The following is an 18,080-nucleotide window of genomic DNA, read 5'->3' on the forward strand; positions in this document are numbered from 1 at the left end:
GAGGTTTGCAAGTCGGAGGGTTCAACATAGGGAGAAGGGGCTGTTAGATAAAGACTAAATTGTAAGCCTACTGCCTCATCTCCCTGCTTTGTACAGTATCTGAGATTTATGTGAGGGCTAGACAACTGTATTCACCAGAAATATTTTCTCTCTTCTGAGCATTTGAAGGACAATCTTTCCAGACAGAATCAATATGCCTTCGCCTACTAGCAGACACTAAATACTAACATTTCCGTTTCTCAAAGAATGAATCTCACTTCACTTTAGGAGTTTACAACCAAGGAGACAACAGGTTGTGCAGAGCGTAAACAAAACAAAACAGAGAAAAAAGAAAGGATGACTGGAATAGAGGAGCAATTAAGTAAAAGGGAAGGGATAACTGTGGAAAAAGGTGAAGTGGTTGAGTCATTCAGTGGGCAGGGGGGGTTTAACTGGATTGTACCAATGGGGGACTCATCCAACAGGGGAAAAGGGCCAGGTTATAAATTTCCCAAGCAGAGGACAGGTTGGCCCTGCCCTCTCAGCAGGTAGGCTGGTGCAGCCTTTAGACATCCAGCCATGTTAAAAGCATTGTGATCCTAGCGGGAAACCCTCATTCCCAGAAAAATAATGGAAACGAAGAGGGAAGAAAAATGAAGGCCATCTCGATAGTTTAATATCTTATAGTTGAAGTGAGGCAGAAGAAAGTACATGCCGGCTAGAGGGAACTAATGAGGGATTTAGTGAAAAATGTTTGACAGATTTTATAGAAGTGATTAGCTCATGAGCCCAATAACAATAGCGGTTAAAATGGTACTTGGGATTGCATGGGATTGCCAATACTCATTAAGCAAGAATAAAACAATCTTGAATAATAACAAATGTTTGATTCAATCATCTTTCTTTTTTATTGTAGAAACAATGATTTAGTGTTCATCCCTTTAATGTAAGGCTCTCCCCCCTGCTCTGTCTCAGCTTAATATAAACCCTTTTTTACAAACTTAATACATCTTTTTTTATGAACTTGGCAGATGGTAGTATTTTATCACTCCTTCACACTACTAATTTATTTTCCCTCAGGAAAATGAGATCAGTTTAACACTAAGACGAGACTTAAACGTCCCTTTAGATTTACCAAGGAACGTCTCACATTCAGCTTTGAGTACAATAAGAAACATTACAATCTCAAAAGAAGGCCTCCAACACATCTGTCTTGTTAAAAAAAAAATCCCCATTCTGCCCCTGCATGATTCCAACCATACCACGGAGGAACTTGGGATGGGGCAGTTCTATTTCACACAGTGTTGCAGGCTATTTTACTAACATGTCTGTGTATCAGCATCTCAGGTTGCAGATCTCTCACCGGCCGACTGTCCCGCACAGAGAAGCACACAGTTGTGATGGGGGTAGAGGGAAGCAGTGACACTGTCCTGAGCTACTGACAAAGGGCTAAGGTTACATGGCATTTCGCCCCCGCGTCTAAGCACTCATCACCACTAAATGCCTTTCATCTCACCTAATAGCTCCCACGGGAAAGAGCGAGACGTGCCATCGAGGCACTGGGTCTGGTACAGAAAAGGTCTAGAGCGTAACAGGACTGTTCAGGTCAGACTCTCGTTATTATGATGATGAAGGGTGAAGGGTGAATTGAGGGCCTGACAATTAGAACCAATAGCCATTCTAATCATTGCTGAACTGAAATTGAGAGACTTACAGGTAAAGGGTTAAAGTTCTGGTCCACAAGGTGCGTGTATCCGTAGTCAAAGAATGAGTGACGCAAGACAACATCAATCCCCTGCACAGCAGCCATACCCAGCGCATTCACCCACCTGGAATAAAAATGAATGCACAAACACACACAGAAAATAAATATTAGGAATGCAACAGCAGATGCCTTTGATTGTAATAATGCATTGGGAATAAATACTTTTTTCTTAACTTGTGCAGCTGGTTTCCGTTCATTATTATCAAAAGGTATCATTATCTACAGAACACACCATAGTGGTTTCTTAAGCAGCTACATCATGATAACAGTACTTACAGAAAGCCGGCAGCGTATGTGTCAGAGAGATTACTGATGCCTCCTGCCCACGCCGGTGCAAGTCCACCTAGCCACACCTTCTTACCAGGAGTATGTGTGTTCACAACCTGTATTGAGAGTGAAATCATCAAAATCCACACGGGAATGAACTTTGTGAAAGCTCCAATTGGAATTCACTTTTGTGTCTTTTGAATCAATGTATCATTTTCATTAAAATGTATATTATGTATGTATTATTATAATAATAATAATAATAATAATAATAATAAAGAGGAGAAGAAAATAAAAATCATAAAAACCGCCTACTGTTTACATGAGTTTTGTGGTGTAGTAATAGTTCTAGTTTACAACTGTTGGCTTACAATTTACTTTTTCCATGTTTATTTGATATGTGGACAACATAACAAATGGATGGAGGGTCCATTTTTGTTATGGAGGGTAAATCTGATGAAATAAATTCAATTCTCTTTCAAAATATCAGGTATTTCATGGAAATTACACAATCCAATATGGCCGCCACCATATGACGTCATAATATGCAAATTAGATGGGACAATTTACTCGCTAGATAAACTTTAGGTCATTCTCAATATTTGTCTCATTTAAACTTTGTCTCTATCTCAAACCACTTTCAAGCCAGAGCCTTCTGAAATTTAGGTCTCAAAATCTAGTATTTTTAAAAATAAAACCCGGCGCCTAAAGACCATTACAATAGGATCATACATTTTGTATACGAGTAAACCAAGTAAATTGTCACGGTTCTGAGGAACGATTCTGTGTTGTACTAAATCCTTTTCCTGTTACTGACTGAATTTTAGTGACTCCGCAAGCTGATGAAAACTCATTAGAGCTGGCAACAAACCACTTTCCACATATGCAAATAGACAGAAACATAAAGATGCACACAGAATAATAATGTTCAGGAAACAAACACAAAAACCTGATCTCACTGACTTCGGCTGAGTGGTACAGCACCGAATAATCCCACTCAATTACATTTCATTGAATGTTTTAAGTTTTGTTCTTAGGAATGATTGCTTCTTTTTCCCTGAGGCACTTTGGCACTGTTCATCTCTTACAACTCAGCAAGTCGGCCACAGCAGCTAGTGTTGATAATATTACGTCATGGTGGACACAACCATTATACCCTGAGGGTTCACTCTTGTGGTTAGCACATGTGGCTTTATCATCACAAAAGCTAGATGCATGACTTGGCAAACTCAAATAAAATGCAAATATAACTCATGATTAAAATGAGTTGTTTCTTCACATCCTCCCTCGAGGTGGTGTGAATGACCTGAAATAGGACCTCTGAAATATACACCAGACATTAATCAAATTTTGTATCAGCTCTAAAACTGACCCATGGTATGCATCAAGCAGCCGCATCAGAAGTAGTTGATGTGAATATATATAGTGTTATTTACATAATTCAACTGAGATTATTCATAGTAGAAGTCAAATTCCAGGACTTTAAGGGAAACTAATACCCTAGAAATCTAGACGCACCCTATCTGAAGCAAATGTAATTTGCAGCCAGGGGGTCTAGCAACTCTCTGTTGGCTTGCGTGCTGGAAAAGCCAAACTCAAGCCGGGCCAATCACATTGTGTACAGAGTCGGTGGGCGGGCTTAACATAATGACGGCAGAGTTACGACGGTTCCGCGCGAATTCCCTGCTACTTGAAAACAAAGACGATGGCTGCTGCTGCTGGCGAACAGCGGTCTTTCGAATCGGCTTTGGCCGCGACTCTGGAGACTTGGAGTTAAGCTTTTCTTTGAGAAAAGAACAAAGAACGGCACTGAAGTCATTCTTAAAAAAGGAAGATGTGTTCGGAGTTTTGCCAACTGGATACATTTAATCTATCAACTAGCGTTGCTCTGGTTGGTTGTAACACTATCCTATTGCGTGCAGAGGGAATTTGAAAGACAACCGTTTATCCCACCCCTCGAATTGAGCCCTGCCAATGGTGAGTTCCCAGACCCAACATCTTGATGTGGCTCTGGCTTGTCAGGCTAGGAAACTAAGGTACCTTGGTGACTTTAGTGATCTGCTCTGTCAGTGTGTCCAACAGACGAGTTTTTAGGAAGTCCTCCACTTTGTTCACCCTGCCATCCATGTAATAACTGTAATGGAAATGGAAGGAAACTGCTGTGAGAGAAACACTCTGTACTGTGCACTCTTTACAATGTGAGCAACAAACATCATTATCGTCACATTATTACAGCACAGATGGTGAAAAATAAACTGAAATGTACAAGCTTCATTTTGATTCTCCATCCAAAACCCAGCTCAGTTTGATTTTGTAAAACCTTAAATTAAAAATGATATATATAAATGATCTCTATATTCTATGTCATTAAAAAATGTTGACAGTTGGCAATCCTGTCGCCATCTACCATTATCACTTTGGTAAATAATATTTTATTATATAATAACATATCACACTACCAGGCAGGTCAATGGCCCGTTAACTGTAAAACAACAATAAAGTAACTCATTATGGAATGCATTTATTTATTTTTTAATTAGTGAGTATCATAAGTATGATTTCCATTGGTCTCATACCTAGTACACATCATTTCACTTCAACAGCTATGTTGAACATGTACTGACATATTCCATTATACTTTAGCATACTGACAATCCAATTCTATGTGGGAATTGGAAGCACTGAGATTTCAGACTAAACAATGCAGACATCCTTGTGTGTGTGAGAGATAAAGACAAATCAAGACGGTAATGAGAGATGATGTTAAGAGAGCATGATAAGAGAAGAATTTATTGGGATAGGAACATATCCTCTGGGCAGAGAAAAAGCCTCTCCAAGATCCCCTGTAAGAGCCCAAGAGAGGAAAACAAGAGAGCACCAACAACACACTCCTGTTTCAGGTACCATAAAACACATCTTACATCTTATTTGCAATGCAGAAGAAAGAAGAAAACTGTTGAGTCTTAAAACTGCGAGTACATTATGTAGTTGCCTCTCTTAGGTGAAGTTATTTATGATACGTTTTTTATGATACGTACAAACATAACAATGCATTAACACTGGGAAAAATGTCAGCAACATTACTAAGAACACACAGCACTGTTAAAATTGTTAACAGTTAAAGATACATTCCTTGGTTTAGTTGTGTGGCAAACAGTCTCCCAAATGAACAAAAACTTCCTGTGTTGAATTAATAAACTTCAGCAGTTTGAGAGCGCTATCAGTCACTAGAACAAAACAAGTGCATTGATAAAGCAATCTGATTTTAAGTTTCTGCTGAACCTCATGATCAGGTAAGTCCAGATCTTAAAATATTGCAACAGTCTTTTTTAATCTTCTCTCAATAGTGGCTGTGCCATTTTGCTGAACCAATCTATATTAGTCTAGAATACTATTGACTTTTTTGTGGACAGCAGCAAGATTCCTGCTAACTTCATTGGTATAAATACTGAATGCTAAGAATCTAATGGGCATCCTCCCTGTGAATATCCAGCCCTGTAGGATGATCCTCAAATTATGTTTGCAAATTTTAAACCCAGTGATGTCATATAGGGGTAACCACACTGGCCTACTAGACCGTATCATTTCCAAATCATTCGCTGCTTTTACTGTGAAAACAGAAAACAAATACATGCATGAGAGTACAATGACTCATGTAGAGGCATTATCTTGCACAAAACTCAACCAAATGTGTTCACATGAGAACAAGTAATTGCTCAAATCTTTCAATCCTCTTGCATTCATTGGTATTATTTTTACAGCACCATGGCAAAATAAAATAACAGAAACAGACTCAACACCTTAATAAGAGTTAGAAAATATGTGAAAAGTGCAGATTTCCCTTCATATTCTTCTGAAGCAACACATGTTATTAATCAAATAAGTGCCAGATCAGCTCAGCTGAGTCCTGCTTAAGGCTGCACATGTTTTATTCCAATTTAGTTTTTTATTTTTTTCCTAAACCCAGAACACTAAAAGAAAACTATGATAGGCAATTTACAAAAAAGTTCAGCTATATTGTGAATAAGGATAGTAGACAAGGAGACCATATATGCATAACTACAGCATCAAAAGATTCCAAAACAAAGGTCAAACCTATATTACGTAAATCTGTTTTAAAATGTCCAATCTGTCAACAAAACTGCTGAGAACAGAGCTGAATTTTATTCATGTGGGGTGAAGCAGTGTTGCAATCTGAGCTTAACCTCGTTGACAATTTCGTCAGCGTGTTGGAAAAGTCCCAAGCTCCTGGCCTCAAACTGTAAACAACGCATGGATTAAGTCATGGCTTTACACAAATTATTTGGTTATCCTGTCATCTTTCCAGATAGCTCACAATGATTCTTCAGTCCAGATCCCGGACAAAGAAATTCCAGTTCATATATGGAAACAGAATAACAACAAGTTATTGTAGATCTATTTTGCGTTACAAATTGGAATTTTTGCTACGTTCTATAAAGCCATAAGGTTACAAGCCAGATTTGCTTTCTTTACTTAAGTTTGGTGGTTCATTAGAGCAGAAACCCCATAAGGAAATTAAAGAAAACAGTTTAAGTATGTTGACTAGGATTGAGGGGATCATAGCTTGGTATTCATAAAATTGCCCACGTCCAAGCTCCCAAAACAGAACCAAGAACCTTTCCTTTGTTCATCCAAAATTTGGCATGATATGTTAGCTGCCAGCCTGACCAGAATTCAATAAAATGCAAAACTGCGTCCAATTGTTTTCAGACAAAGATCCACTTGGTCAGCTTGTTTTACACAGCTCTCACTGTGCCAGCACCGCATCAAAGACAGCTCACTAACAAAACTATCTAGCACCCTAGTAACACAAAAAATAGTACAGAACTATACACTACAGAAGAAATAGATATGATCAAATGTCAAACAGGGACGCAAGACAACAGAGATGCAAAAGTATAAATACCAATAATGGAAAGATACTCAACTGAAACTTAAAGACCTACATTTTATATTTTCCTAGAGTATATTTACAGTGAAATCTACTAAAGTTTTAAAAGTACTGAAGAATAATGGTTCCATTCACACTAATGTTGCGTGAATTAATGATCACAGAGGACTTGGTATTAACTGTTTGGTGGCAGTCGCATGTCTTCTCCAAACCAAGTGCCTTGTCATGTCATGCTGCGTATTTTAGTGTCAAAGTGTTTGTTTCCTGGTTAGTAATGTTAACATCCTCTGCATGGATTCCTCTACCCCTTTTCTGTATATAGAACAAAAACAACTAGTAACTACTGTAGAGCTGTAGTGGAGTTAAATGGGAATATCTAAGTAAAGCATGAGTAATACTCTATAACAGTTTACTTGTAATAACATGACGTGTCAAGGAATGGCCATCTGGTGTAGCAAGAGATTTGGGGTGAGTGGAGGGGTCGCAAAGTAAGAAGATGAGAAGATAATGTGTTCCTTGATGTGGACCAGCAGGTTATCATGAAATCAATCATGACATAACAGTTTAAGGATACGTAGCTTCCCTCAGGAATGCCATCAGTGAATTTACAGTCCCACTGTGATTTTCAGACTGGAAAGATCACAAATCGTTAACATATCTTTTTTCTCCCCTCAGCTGTAAATAACCAATGCACCATGATGTCTGGGCAGTACCAAGACATATGTGGGTATAATGTGTCATACTGGCCCGTTTGAAATGTGACCGTGTAGCTGATGGTTATATATAAATACTTCTGACTTACTTTCAGGCCCCAGTGCTTAATACAAAAAGTGTTCATTTTCTAAAGCAAGGGTCATTAAATCGTACCTTTCATCACTTCATTATTAACGAGTTTAGCAGGGCGTTTTTGCTTGCTTGTTTCACATTCAGATGTTCACACCACTAATACCCCCGTGCTGGAACAATTAGGGCTCACATTAATGGTGTTGCTCAGGGACATCTAAACAGCTAATCGTACATTTGTCTCGTTCACTTTTCTTGCTCATATTTTCACAGCTAGAACTGGCAGCTGTCTGGTCACACACTTTTGACTGGCTTAATTCACCATTCTCACCATGCAGCAGCCCATTAGGTAAGGCATAATATGTTCAATAAGTTAAGGTTAGAGGATGTGAGTGTTATAGTTGGGTGTTTGATTAAAGAATCTGTCAACGACCTTACGCATATTTTATCACTTGCGTCTAATGGTATCCAATCATGCAGAGTTGTGGTTTTACTTGCACTGGTTGGAGATGTTCATACCTGAGATTTTTGCCAACACCCCAATACAATGGATTTGTGTTTATGGTGCTTACAGCTCTGACAAAAAGTTACAGCCCACACACAATGTTTTGCACTTAACGTTAATCTTGTTCACCATCTTAGTTTAGCATGCTAACATTAGATTATTAGCACAAAACAGAAAGCACAGATGAGGCTGATGGGAATGGCATTAGTTTTGCAGATATTTGGTCATAAACTGAAGTATTGGGCAACATTTCATTTTGACCTGACGGTGCTAGAAATTACAGCAGGGATCACAAAAGTTATTACAATGTATCTTGAGGTGGACATGGATGTCTGTGCTAAATTGTACAGGTAAATCCACCCTATAGCTGTGAAGACATATAAAACCACAAATGTCAACCTCATTGAGCAGCTAAAGAAAAACTCAGAGGATCACCAAAGATTCATCCCCCTGGGGCCAATAAATGTCTGTAAAAAGTTAAAAAATAGTTGTTGAGATATGTCAATCTGGACCAAAAAGGTAGACCGACCAATATTGCCAAATAGTTAAAGAATTGACATTTGAAAAAAATTCAACAGGAACATGTCTTTCCAGACACAATGTCCTAGTTAGCCTGGATAATCCACATGACACAGAGCCAACGGTTCACAGTGAGGTCTATGAATTATCCAGAGTATGTGGTGAGTGCACCACAAATGAAAGGAAGAAATCACAGAGTTGATATCTCAAATCCTGAGCAAATTAAATCAAAACAGTCTGCACTGCATAGATACATACCACTTGAGGTAGGCCTGAAGTGAGAAACTGTTTTTCCATAATTTGGGTAAATTAACCCTTTAATTTACGTAAAAAATACCTGGGTTAGGGTTAAAGTGTTCTGAAAAGAAAACAAAAAAGAATGTGTGCATCCAGACAACCATGCAAACATCTTTGGAAAAAATGGGCACATTCTTTCTATGAAGTGAAAGAAAACCTAATATAGCAGAAAGATGGAAAAAGAGACAGAAAGAGAATGACTACAGTACATATACTGATCATGTTTTGTGAATCCAAAAATGCAAAAAAGCAGTAACTGAGACAAGATACTGCAAAATGTCAAACTACAGTACAATGTTGTGAAAAAAACGTCATAACATAAGCAAAACCACATAATGTTTAATGATCTGGGGGTACAGAACTATTTCACTACATAACCACCGTGTTTCATCAGCCCAACAGAACACATCTGACCTTCAGCCACAGGCAGACACACACTCACTAACAAATCCATATGATTCTCTAGTTGGTAGTGAACACTGCGTTTCCAACCTACTACGCTTGATTCAAAACAACTTGAGCCAGCTGCAGTGGAGTAAAACCTGTGTCGTAGACGTGTTAATGAGTGGTCTCCACTTTTATACGTTTGGCTTCTTTTGTAGAGGTCAGAGTTGCTGTCACACAGGCTGGTTAGACTGGAATCTGGATCTCTAGTGTAAAACGGGCTAATTGATAGGGCAAATGCGCCAGAGCATATGGTTTGATTTTAACAGTGTGGGTGGTGTTTTTCTAAGCCTTACTGACAGCCCTGCCTCCTTCCGTTTCTTCTAATTTCTCCTAATTAGACCTGACCTTCACCTTAATGACCACTCACTCAGTCACGCAGGGTTTGTCTGAGCTTACAGTGGATGTCTTTTTGTGCAAGTTTAACACGTTTGTAAAGAGATTCTGCTAAAACATGAGGGAAAAGATCAAACCATTGATATAGCTGTAAGCATTCCTACAGGATGTGCAATAGACAAATGTGACAGGTGTTACAAATTAACACACACACACACACACACACACACACACACACACACAGAGACTTGTTCCCGTTTTTCCATTTACAGGATAAACTCTTCACATTATGCAACAGTCTCTCTCAGTAACAGTGTTATTAATGGTTAATACTGGCTGCTGCACACACACTGTGGTGATAAAGGTACAAAAACACAACCTGCTGTTCAATTTATGGTTAGTTAAGTGAGTAGTCTACTGTTTAAGAGGATTGTGGGGTTTTCTACGAACAAAATAATAAAATAGAAAAAAAGGGTAAAATACCTACTGTTGCCACGTAACTGCATCTACAACAGAGCCAGCATTCTTCATGAACCTGGAACACAGAAAAATAGTTATCTTTACCTGAGTGCCAACTTTTCTTCAAACATAATGTATTTTTTTTATAAATTTATTTTGACAGTTATGGCCATTAATTTTATAATATTTTACCCACCAACTTAACTGCTAATACCTGGGGATGTGGCATTGCAAGAACCTTGCTAATACAGGCAGGCAGACAGGGTTCAAGCTAGTATGCCCCAAAATGATTTGGAAAGTGCAAGCAAAGGTAAATTCACCAGAAATGTAAAATGTCATTTCAACTGTCTAAAACAACTAGTATGGTAGCTTCATGTTGAACCAGGAAGTGAATATTTATTTAGTTTATATCGAGCAAAATAACTCTTGATATGAACAGTATAGTTACAGGACTAATTTGTAGTGTTAATTCTATTAAGTTCACTTTAAGTGATTTAGGTAAGATGGTAAATCAGTTTAAATCTCTACTAGTTTTATAAAACAGTAAACAGTACTAAACCTGCAGTTTGCTTTTAGTTAGTTAAATACAAACTCCTGAACACAAACACAAACTCAACATATACACAGTCCCTCCTGCTGTCTGCCTTCCTCTCCTTGAGCATTTGCATCTGTGTGTGTGTGTGTGTGTGTGTGGGCTTGTTTAACAATATTCGTGGGGTCCAAAAACCGGGAGTCCAGTATACTTGTGGGGTCCCGACAGCTTTGTGGGGCCAAAATGCTGGACCCCACAAGTTTAAAGGGCTGTTTGAGGGTTAAGACTTGGTTGTAGGATTAGGGATAGAATTAGGTTATGGTTAGGGTGAGGGTAAGGGTTAAGGTTAGGCATTTAGTTGTGATGGTTAAGGTAAGGGGCTAGGGAATGCATTATGTCAATGATGGGTGTGTGTGTGTGTGTGTGTGTGTGTTTTTTTTTTCCTCGCCTACCTGACCCATATCTCTCCATATTTGGGGGTAACAGCTTGTCAGACATGCCCAAATGTGTGTCTCTAAACTTTCACAGCTCTGGCTTGTTTAGTCTGTCCAGCTCTGATATTTGGATTGTTGAGCAGCTCAGTGTCTAATTCATCTTATTTCCTGAGAGCAGCAGAGTAGTTGGGCTGTCAAACACAAGAGCCACCCCCTCGTAACAGTGTCAAACACACAAGAATCACCCCGTCATTAAATGTGTCACCCGTGACCTGCGGATACTCCAGCTCTCTCCTCTTCATCCGCTCACTCCTCCTCCTCTTCTCACCACTCATCTCCTGCATCCTCCCTTTCCTTTGAGTCCACTGCTCATCAATCAGTCTGAACTGTACAGTACACATACACACATCGACACACACAAGCACGCCACTTTTTTTCCTGAATAAATTTGATCTGTCAGTACTCGATGAGATAAACAGCAGTACCTAATGGTTTCACTGATGTAAGTAGCTCAAGCACATAGAGGAGGGAGACCCATATCATTTTTTTTCCCCCTTTCTCCTCTGTCTTCCAACTACCTGTCAAAATGTGTGTGGTTGCAGAGAGGAGCTGCAGACAGATTCAGGCTGAAATATACTGAGACATTAAACTGTTCCTGCGTACGTATTTGCACACGCACTTGCAAACACGCACACACAATTTTAGCACGCATTATTTTAACTTTATGGACTCTATTTTGGTTCAAAGGAATGCTGTTCCCCATGTATTTAACAATGACAGTTAAAGCCAGAGCTGTATATTCCACCTCTTTCACTTCTACTTGTCTTGATACCTGTGTAGAGCATTAATTATAGCCACCCAGAACAGAAAGTTTAATGTTGATGGTTGCCAACTCACCTGTTTACCCAAAAATCGTAAAATGTATAGCAGTGTTTCATCTGTATTTATTCAACAATGGCTAAGAGCAAATCCATATGCAATTTTATCAACATTGTCATGTATATGAAACTTTAACTTAGGTATATTACACACTGAACATCTGAATGAGGTACTTAATCTTTAAATTTACTTATTTGGTTATGCCCTCTATAGCATTTAAAAACAATGTATAAACATGTCATACATTGTTTACAACACATTATAATGTAAGTCGATATAAGGACATTTTGTAAATGTTTATTAATGATTTTCAATGTGTGTTTGTTATACAGGGCCACTGATGCATCCATTTTAGTCAAGTTTGTTTCCATTTCAAAAGACAAAAAAGCTCAGAAAGGCTTAACTTTTTTGGAAGTGATGAATATGTTTGAGAGATGCCCTCAACAGAGGTCAACAGAACTGAGAAAGCATTTTTGCCTGAAAGGAGTTTAACAAACTAAGGCAGTGACTAAGTAACATCCAAAAGTAGCCTGCATACCTACATTCACTGTCTGGTAAACAGTTAATCTGAGGGTTGTGGTTAGATTTAATATGATCAGGGTAGAATTAGGGGCTTGTGTTACATGCAGACAATTTTGGTTCACTCTATAGTTGATTGCCCATCAATATTGGACTGTCCAAATTAAAAAAAATTTCAATAAATGATTTTTATGTTGGTAATGTGTATTGTTTGCCTTCTGTGTTTTATTTTCCAAAAAACACAACATGACGTGAACGCGATGTTTGTTGGCAGGAGACTAACCTCTCGAATGCCTTGAAAGCATGAACAAGAAACTACCTTATCAACTGGAAATAATATAACTTTGTCAAAGCAAGGTTATCAGTACAGCAAGTTTAATGTCTCAAGTTGGTTTGCCTGACGTGAATGAAATCAGCCCAGAAGATAAGAAGTTAATCTAAAAAACTAAACAGTAAAGAATTACTGACTTGACTTAAGCAGAATACAAAGCTGCCTATATGGCCTTTTTCTGCAGTAAAGGTATGACTATAAAGTATGATATTACAAGGGGACAGGTTGCAGTTGAGAGAGGGCAGTTAGATAAGCCATCAGAGTCAGACCGAAGCTGGTAGAGCTTCTGGGTAAAACCAGCAGGTGGGACATTGCGCCGTCACGTTATTAATCAGATGACACTTTATTTAGGTTGACATAGTATAACTGGAGCTGAGACACTGAAACCTGCAGAGTGGAAATCCATAAACACTGAACACTACCTAAATGTGTGTGTATGTGTGTGAGCATTAAACACAGTAAAGCTCTGTAAAAGTCCCAAACCACTGCAGCATATTTTCCACTACCTTAAACCTTTCCCAGCAGGATAGCCTAACAAGGACAGGAATCCTGCACAATCAATGTTTTACTTGCTGACTCACCCATCCAGCAGCAGGATTGCATTCTTCCTGGGTCGTCCTGCATTGGGGCCGTAGAGGTGAGCTCGGTGGTAGTAGCGCACAGACTGCAGCAGGGTCCGCAGCTTGGTGTAGTCTTGAGCCAACTGGGTGCTGTTGACCGCACGACCTACCATGCTGCGGTAGGCATTAGGCTCTGCGAAGAGGAGATGCAGTACACTGAGCTAGAGACATAGAGTTTACAAAGCAACAGTGGGGAGGAGAAGGAGAATATTGTTGTTGTTGTTGTTGTTGTAGTAGTCTGATCTTGCTCCAACAGCCAGTAGAAAAAGGGATAATTGGGCAATTCGCAGTAATACAGACAGATGGACTCAGTATCAGGCGAATGGTCCAAGCACACAGGGTGGCCTTGCAGAATCAGTGACTCAGAGTGAGGGAGCTAGTTTCCTCAAACGGAGGAAAACTAAACTTTTACAGGCCTACTGCTCTTTTACCACTCTAATGAAGATCATTGTGATCTGTACCAGGTTGTGTTTGAGCTGTAAAACAAAATATTTCAATATGTCGGTTTTGTGTGTGTATAGCTGTGTCTGTGCTGTATTCCTTAAAACTATAAGGAGAATATATTAGCACATTTCAAAGGCTCACCTTTTCATTCAACCTCCTGGATGATTTACTCGAACAATGTGTTCAAGTAGATTACTTTTTCTATGGTTTAAGTCCTCACTAAAATTTTCACATGGTTAAATTAATGGATTTTCTATGGTGCTTTTAGGCTTAGGCAAAAATAAAAGTTTCTATTGTAAGATTTATTGCAGATGAAATGAAAATATGGAGTGATGTGCAGCAGGGAAACACAGGGCTCTGTGTGCACTGGAGCTCTACAGGAACACAGATGGTTAGGATGACATGCGGACTAGCAGTTCCTTTCATCCCTAAATGAACCCTCGCTTTAACCCTTAAACTGCTAGACTCTCACTACAACAACTCACTATCTAAATAATGTCTTTATCGAAGCTGTTATAACCAGTAGATGTTAAATGAACAAAATGTGAAACAGCGTTCACATAGCAGTTTAAGTGGAAAAAACAACTTGTATTCTGGACTTTAAAAATTTACTTTTTTAGACTAATCCTTTATTAAAAGTGAAAGTCCTTCATTGAAATAATGTTACCTATGTATTAGAGATGACATGTACAAGTTGTTGAAGTATTTATTCAATGTTTCTGAGTGTAAGGGTTTCCTGTAAGCTACAGGAACACCTCACATGTTGTAGAAAAAAAAACAGCTGAAGACAGAACTTTCTTTTTATTTAATACTGTAGCCTATTATGTTATTTAGTAGGCAGTAGAGCTGGGTGATATGAAGAAAATCAAATATCACGATATTTTTGACCAAATTCAACGATGACGATATTGCTGCGATATTGTAGGTTGACTTTTGGTGCTTTCACAAAAAATGCACACAATGACATTTTAGATCATTATTCATCAATAATGTGGATACAATGACTAAGTGTGTAAAGGCAAATAACAGAACAGCTAGAACAGTCTGGTAAATTCAGAATTCAGTGATTACATCACTTTACTGTAATGCCGACCCATCAAACCATGAAAAGACAACACTTGTGTCATATCACAATATCCAAAATGTACGTCGATATCTAGTCTCATATAACGATGTCGACATAAAATCGATATATTGCCCTGGCCTAAAAGGCATCATGTGGTGTGTAGCTGTACTGACCGTTGCCCAGCTCCCAAGAGATGTTGTACTTCTTGCCAGCGCCGTACTTGAGGAGGCTCAGGGTGGAGGAGGTGTTCCAGGAGTTGTCTGGGTTTCTGTGCAGCGCATTGAGCCCCAGGATCAGGTGCAGACCAGCACAGTCGGCAAAGTTGTACAGTTTGTCTAAAGACCTGGCTGGGAGAAACCCACAAAGCAGTTGTAACTTTGATTCTTTTAACGCAACTGGAATCACATGAACACAATGGAGACCATGTGGAACTCATTGATCTACAGATTTGCATGTCCATGTACTATAGGAATCCCCTTCCATCGCGCAACAACCGTACCTGAAACTCGATTGATGTACTTGGTACCATAACCACCTATATTTGCAGCTATGTCTGTTTTTTTGTAGTGGAACTAAAGATAATACAAACAGACAAATACTAGGGTTTTCAATTTTGAGTACAAACTAAAAGTCCTGGTTTTATTGTGATTGTGGTACTGTGCACAATATCTAAAACAGAAATATTGTTATTGTCACATGAACAATTTGCTCACGCAACATGTCTGGCTAAAAACTGATAAACAATATGTTATAAAACACTACAGGTTCTCAATGCTGAGAAAAAGTAAAACAGTTGTAGATCACCAAATGAAAAAAGGCTTTGGAAAAACATTGGATTTGTCTATTTAAACAAACAAGCTCTTTCTCATGCGACTCTTAAAAAAAGGGTGGCTTCTTTTAAAATGTTCAACCTCAGTAAATTGTAACGTATACAATAAGATTACATTTCTCAGCGGTATTGTGAATGGGAATTTTGCATACTGCATTTTGGATAAACTTTGAACTACAGCTGGGATTTATTCTGCAATTAGTTGTCGTGTGCCAGGTACTGAACTTTGTGTTTGTGCATGTGTGTCCATTTTATACACAAGACAGCAGAGTCTCTTCTTTAGCAACATTCAGTGAGAATCCAGAAAGACTGACTTTCCCATCATGGACTCCTGCGGTGATTCACTCCTCAAAGCTGCGATCACAGGAACGTTCTGTCTCTCTGCGGCTGACTACTCACTCACGTTTATGTCTGCTGTCTCCATCAAAGCACATTTTTCTCACTAGGCAGTATCGGAGGAGGGCCCTACCACAGATGCTGGCATATGGTGACATGAGTACCAAAAGTGTTTGTTTATATTTTAATGTAAGACTGCAGGCCGCTCCTGGATACCTCAGGCTCTTGTTTTGAAATTTAATCAGTTTAGAGTCGTTCCATTAACGTAAATATTACCCTGACATTTGACCCTTACTTCCTAGATACAACAGGAAACAGATGAAAACTGGGGGCCGGTCTGGTTCAGGCTAGAATTTGCCCTCCGCTGTCTTGTTTGGCACCAGCTGAGCTTGACAACGTGGAATGAAGACAAAAGCAGAGCAGACCAGGGTGCATGTGAGGTTATTCATCTGGATACATGTCGAGCTGTTACAGTCATGTGAAAGGTGCAAGTTTCTCTAATATTATATTTAATAAATGGATGTGAGAGATACAAATGTCTGGCTTTAAGTCAGAGTCAGAATACATTGGAACACTGAACAATGCTTATTCAGTCAAGCTTCAGTGCAAATGTGGTTTTTTATTCAGCATTTACTGTAAGCCTTTATTTCCAATAGAGCGGTTATGTATAATCCACGGAGCAAATAGAGAGAACAGAAAGATTGCTTGTTGCACCTGGCATTCATTCGCTTTCCAGCAATGGCAGGACAAAGCCTGAAAACAAAAGAAAATGCCAGCAGTAACAATGGTTGTATTACACACAGCACTCTTTGGGAGTGCATGTCTCTTGTGTAAACTGTCTGTTCTCCATCTCATTAACAACCACCAAAAACGTTATTATCATAACTGCTATTATCATAACTCCTTTCCTCTGTGGTTAAATTAGAGTGGTGTCTGTTTGCAGGAGCAGAGTTGAGGGCAGCAGGACAGAAAAAGTAACGCCAGATGTGGCTGTCAGGATGAGTGATTCCAGGCCTTTCCTCACCTGAGATCTGAGCAGAAAGCGACCAGCCTCGCTCCAAGACACAGCTAGCAGCCCTGCACACACATCATAAAGGCATCATGAGATGCCCCAAGTAGCTTAAAATATTGTTTCTCTGCTAGAAGGTGTTTTTAAAAGCGGTATGTAAGTAAATACGTATATGTACTACATGTTTATGTGTTTGGTTTCTGGAGAATGTTACTATTGATAACCAGCGGCAGACAAACTCATAGCGAGCTTTGTTCTGTCTTTGCAACTTCAAGGTATGTTGAATGATGAGGTCAAAGGTAGTGCTTGTAAGCAGAAAGTGGATCAGAAGTTAAATGATTTCATTTTTTTGTTGGCTAGGCTATACACCAATTGTTATATGTAGTAGATGGAGCTGAAATGATGAGATAATTAATCAGTTAGTCGCGCAACAGAAAGCTAATCAGCAACTATTTTGATAATTAATTGTTTAAGTCATTATTAAAACGAAACTAGTGAAAAAAAAGGTTCACATCCTCTGGTGGAAGCTTCTCAAATGGCAGCAGTAAATTGAATATCTTTGGAATTTGGGCATTTGTTTGGACAAAACAAGACATTTGAAGACATCACTTTTAGCTCTTCCTATTACTCAGAGGAGCTGGTACATACTTAAGCTAAGCTACAGCTAGTCAAGAAATTGTCTAACTCTAGGGAAACAGGACAAACAGTAGTAAAATTCCCTGGGAACAGTCTATTATTTTAATGCACTTACAACAACAGCTACTAGCCCGAAGAGGAAGTATAGTTTTACTGGCCTACGTAGCCGAGCTCTCGTT

The 18,080-nt window shown here is 39.0% G+C and overlaps 1 protein-coding gene across 1 annotated transcript in view; it reads right to left on the reverse strand.

Annotated features, from left to right (window-relative positions):
- Nucleotides 1-18,080, reverse strand: part of hpse2 (heparanase 2) — a 53,615-nt gene that overhangs the window by 8,618 nt on the left and 26,917 nt on the right. The window contains exons 4-9 of the mRNA XM_078273256.1: nt 15,265-15,438; nt 13,543-13,714; nt 10,295-10,342; nt 4,052-4,145; nt 2,021-2,127; nt 1,694-1,808 (exon numbers count right to left, since the gene is read on the reverse strand). Of these exons, the coding sequence (XP_078129382.1) occupies nt 1,694-1,808; nt 2,021-2,127; nt 4,052-4,145; nt 10,295-10,342; nt 13,543-13,714; nt 15,265-15,438 (710 nt within the window). The remainder of the gene's footprint in view (nt 1-1,693; nt 1,809-2,020; nt 2,128-4,051; nt 4,146-10,294; nt 10,343-13,542; nt 13,715-15,264; nt 15,439-18,080) is intronic.

The sequence above is a fragment of the Sander vitreus genome, chromosome 17 (assembly GCF_031162955.1).
Source record: "Sander vitreus isolate 19-12246 chromosome 17, sanVit1, whole genome shotgun sequence".
NCBI lineage: Eukaryota > Metazoa > Chordata > Actinopteri > Perciformes > Percidae > Sander > Sander vitreus.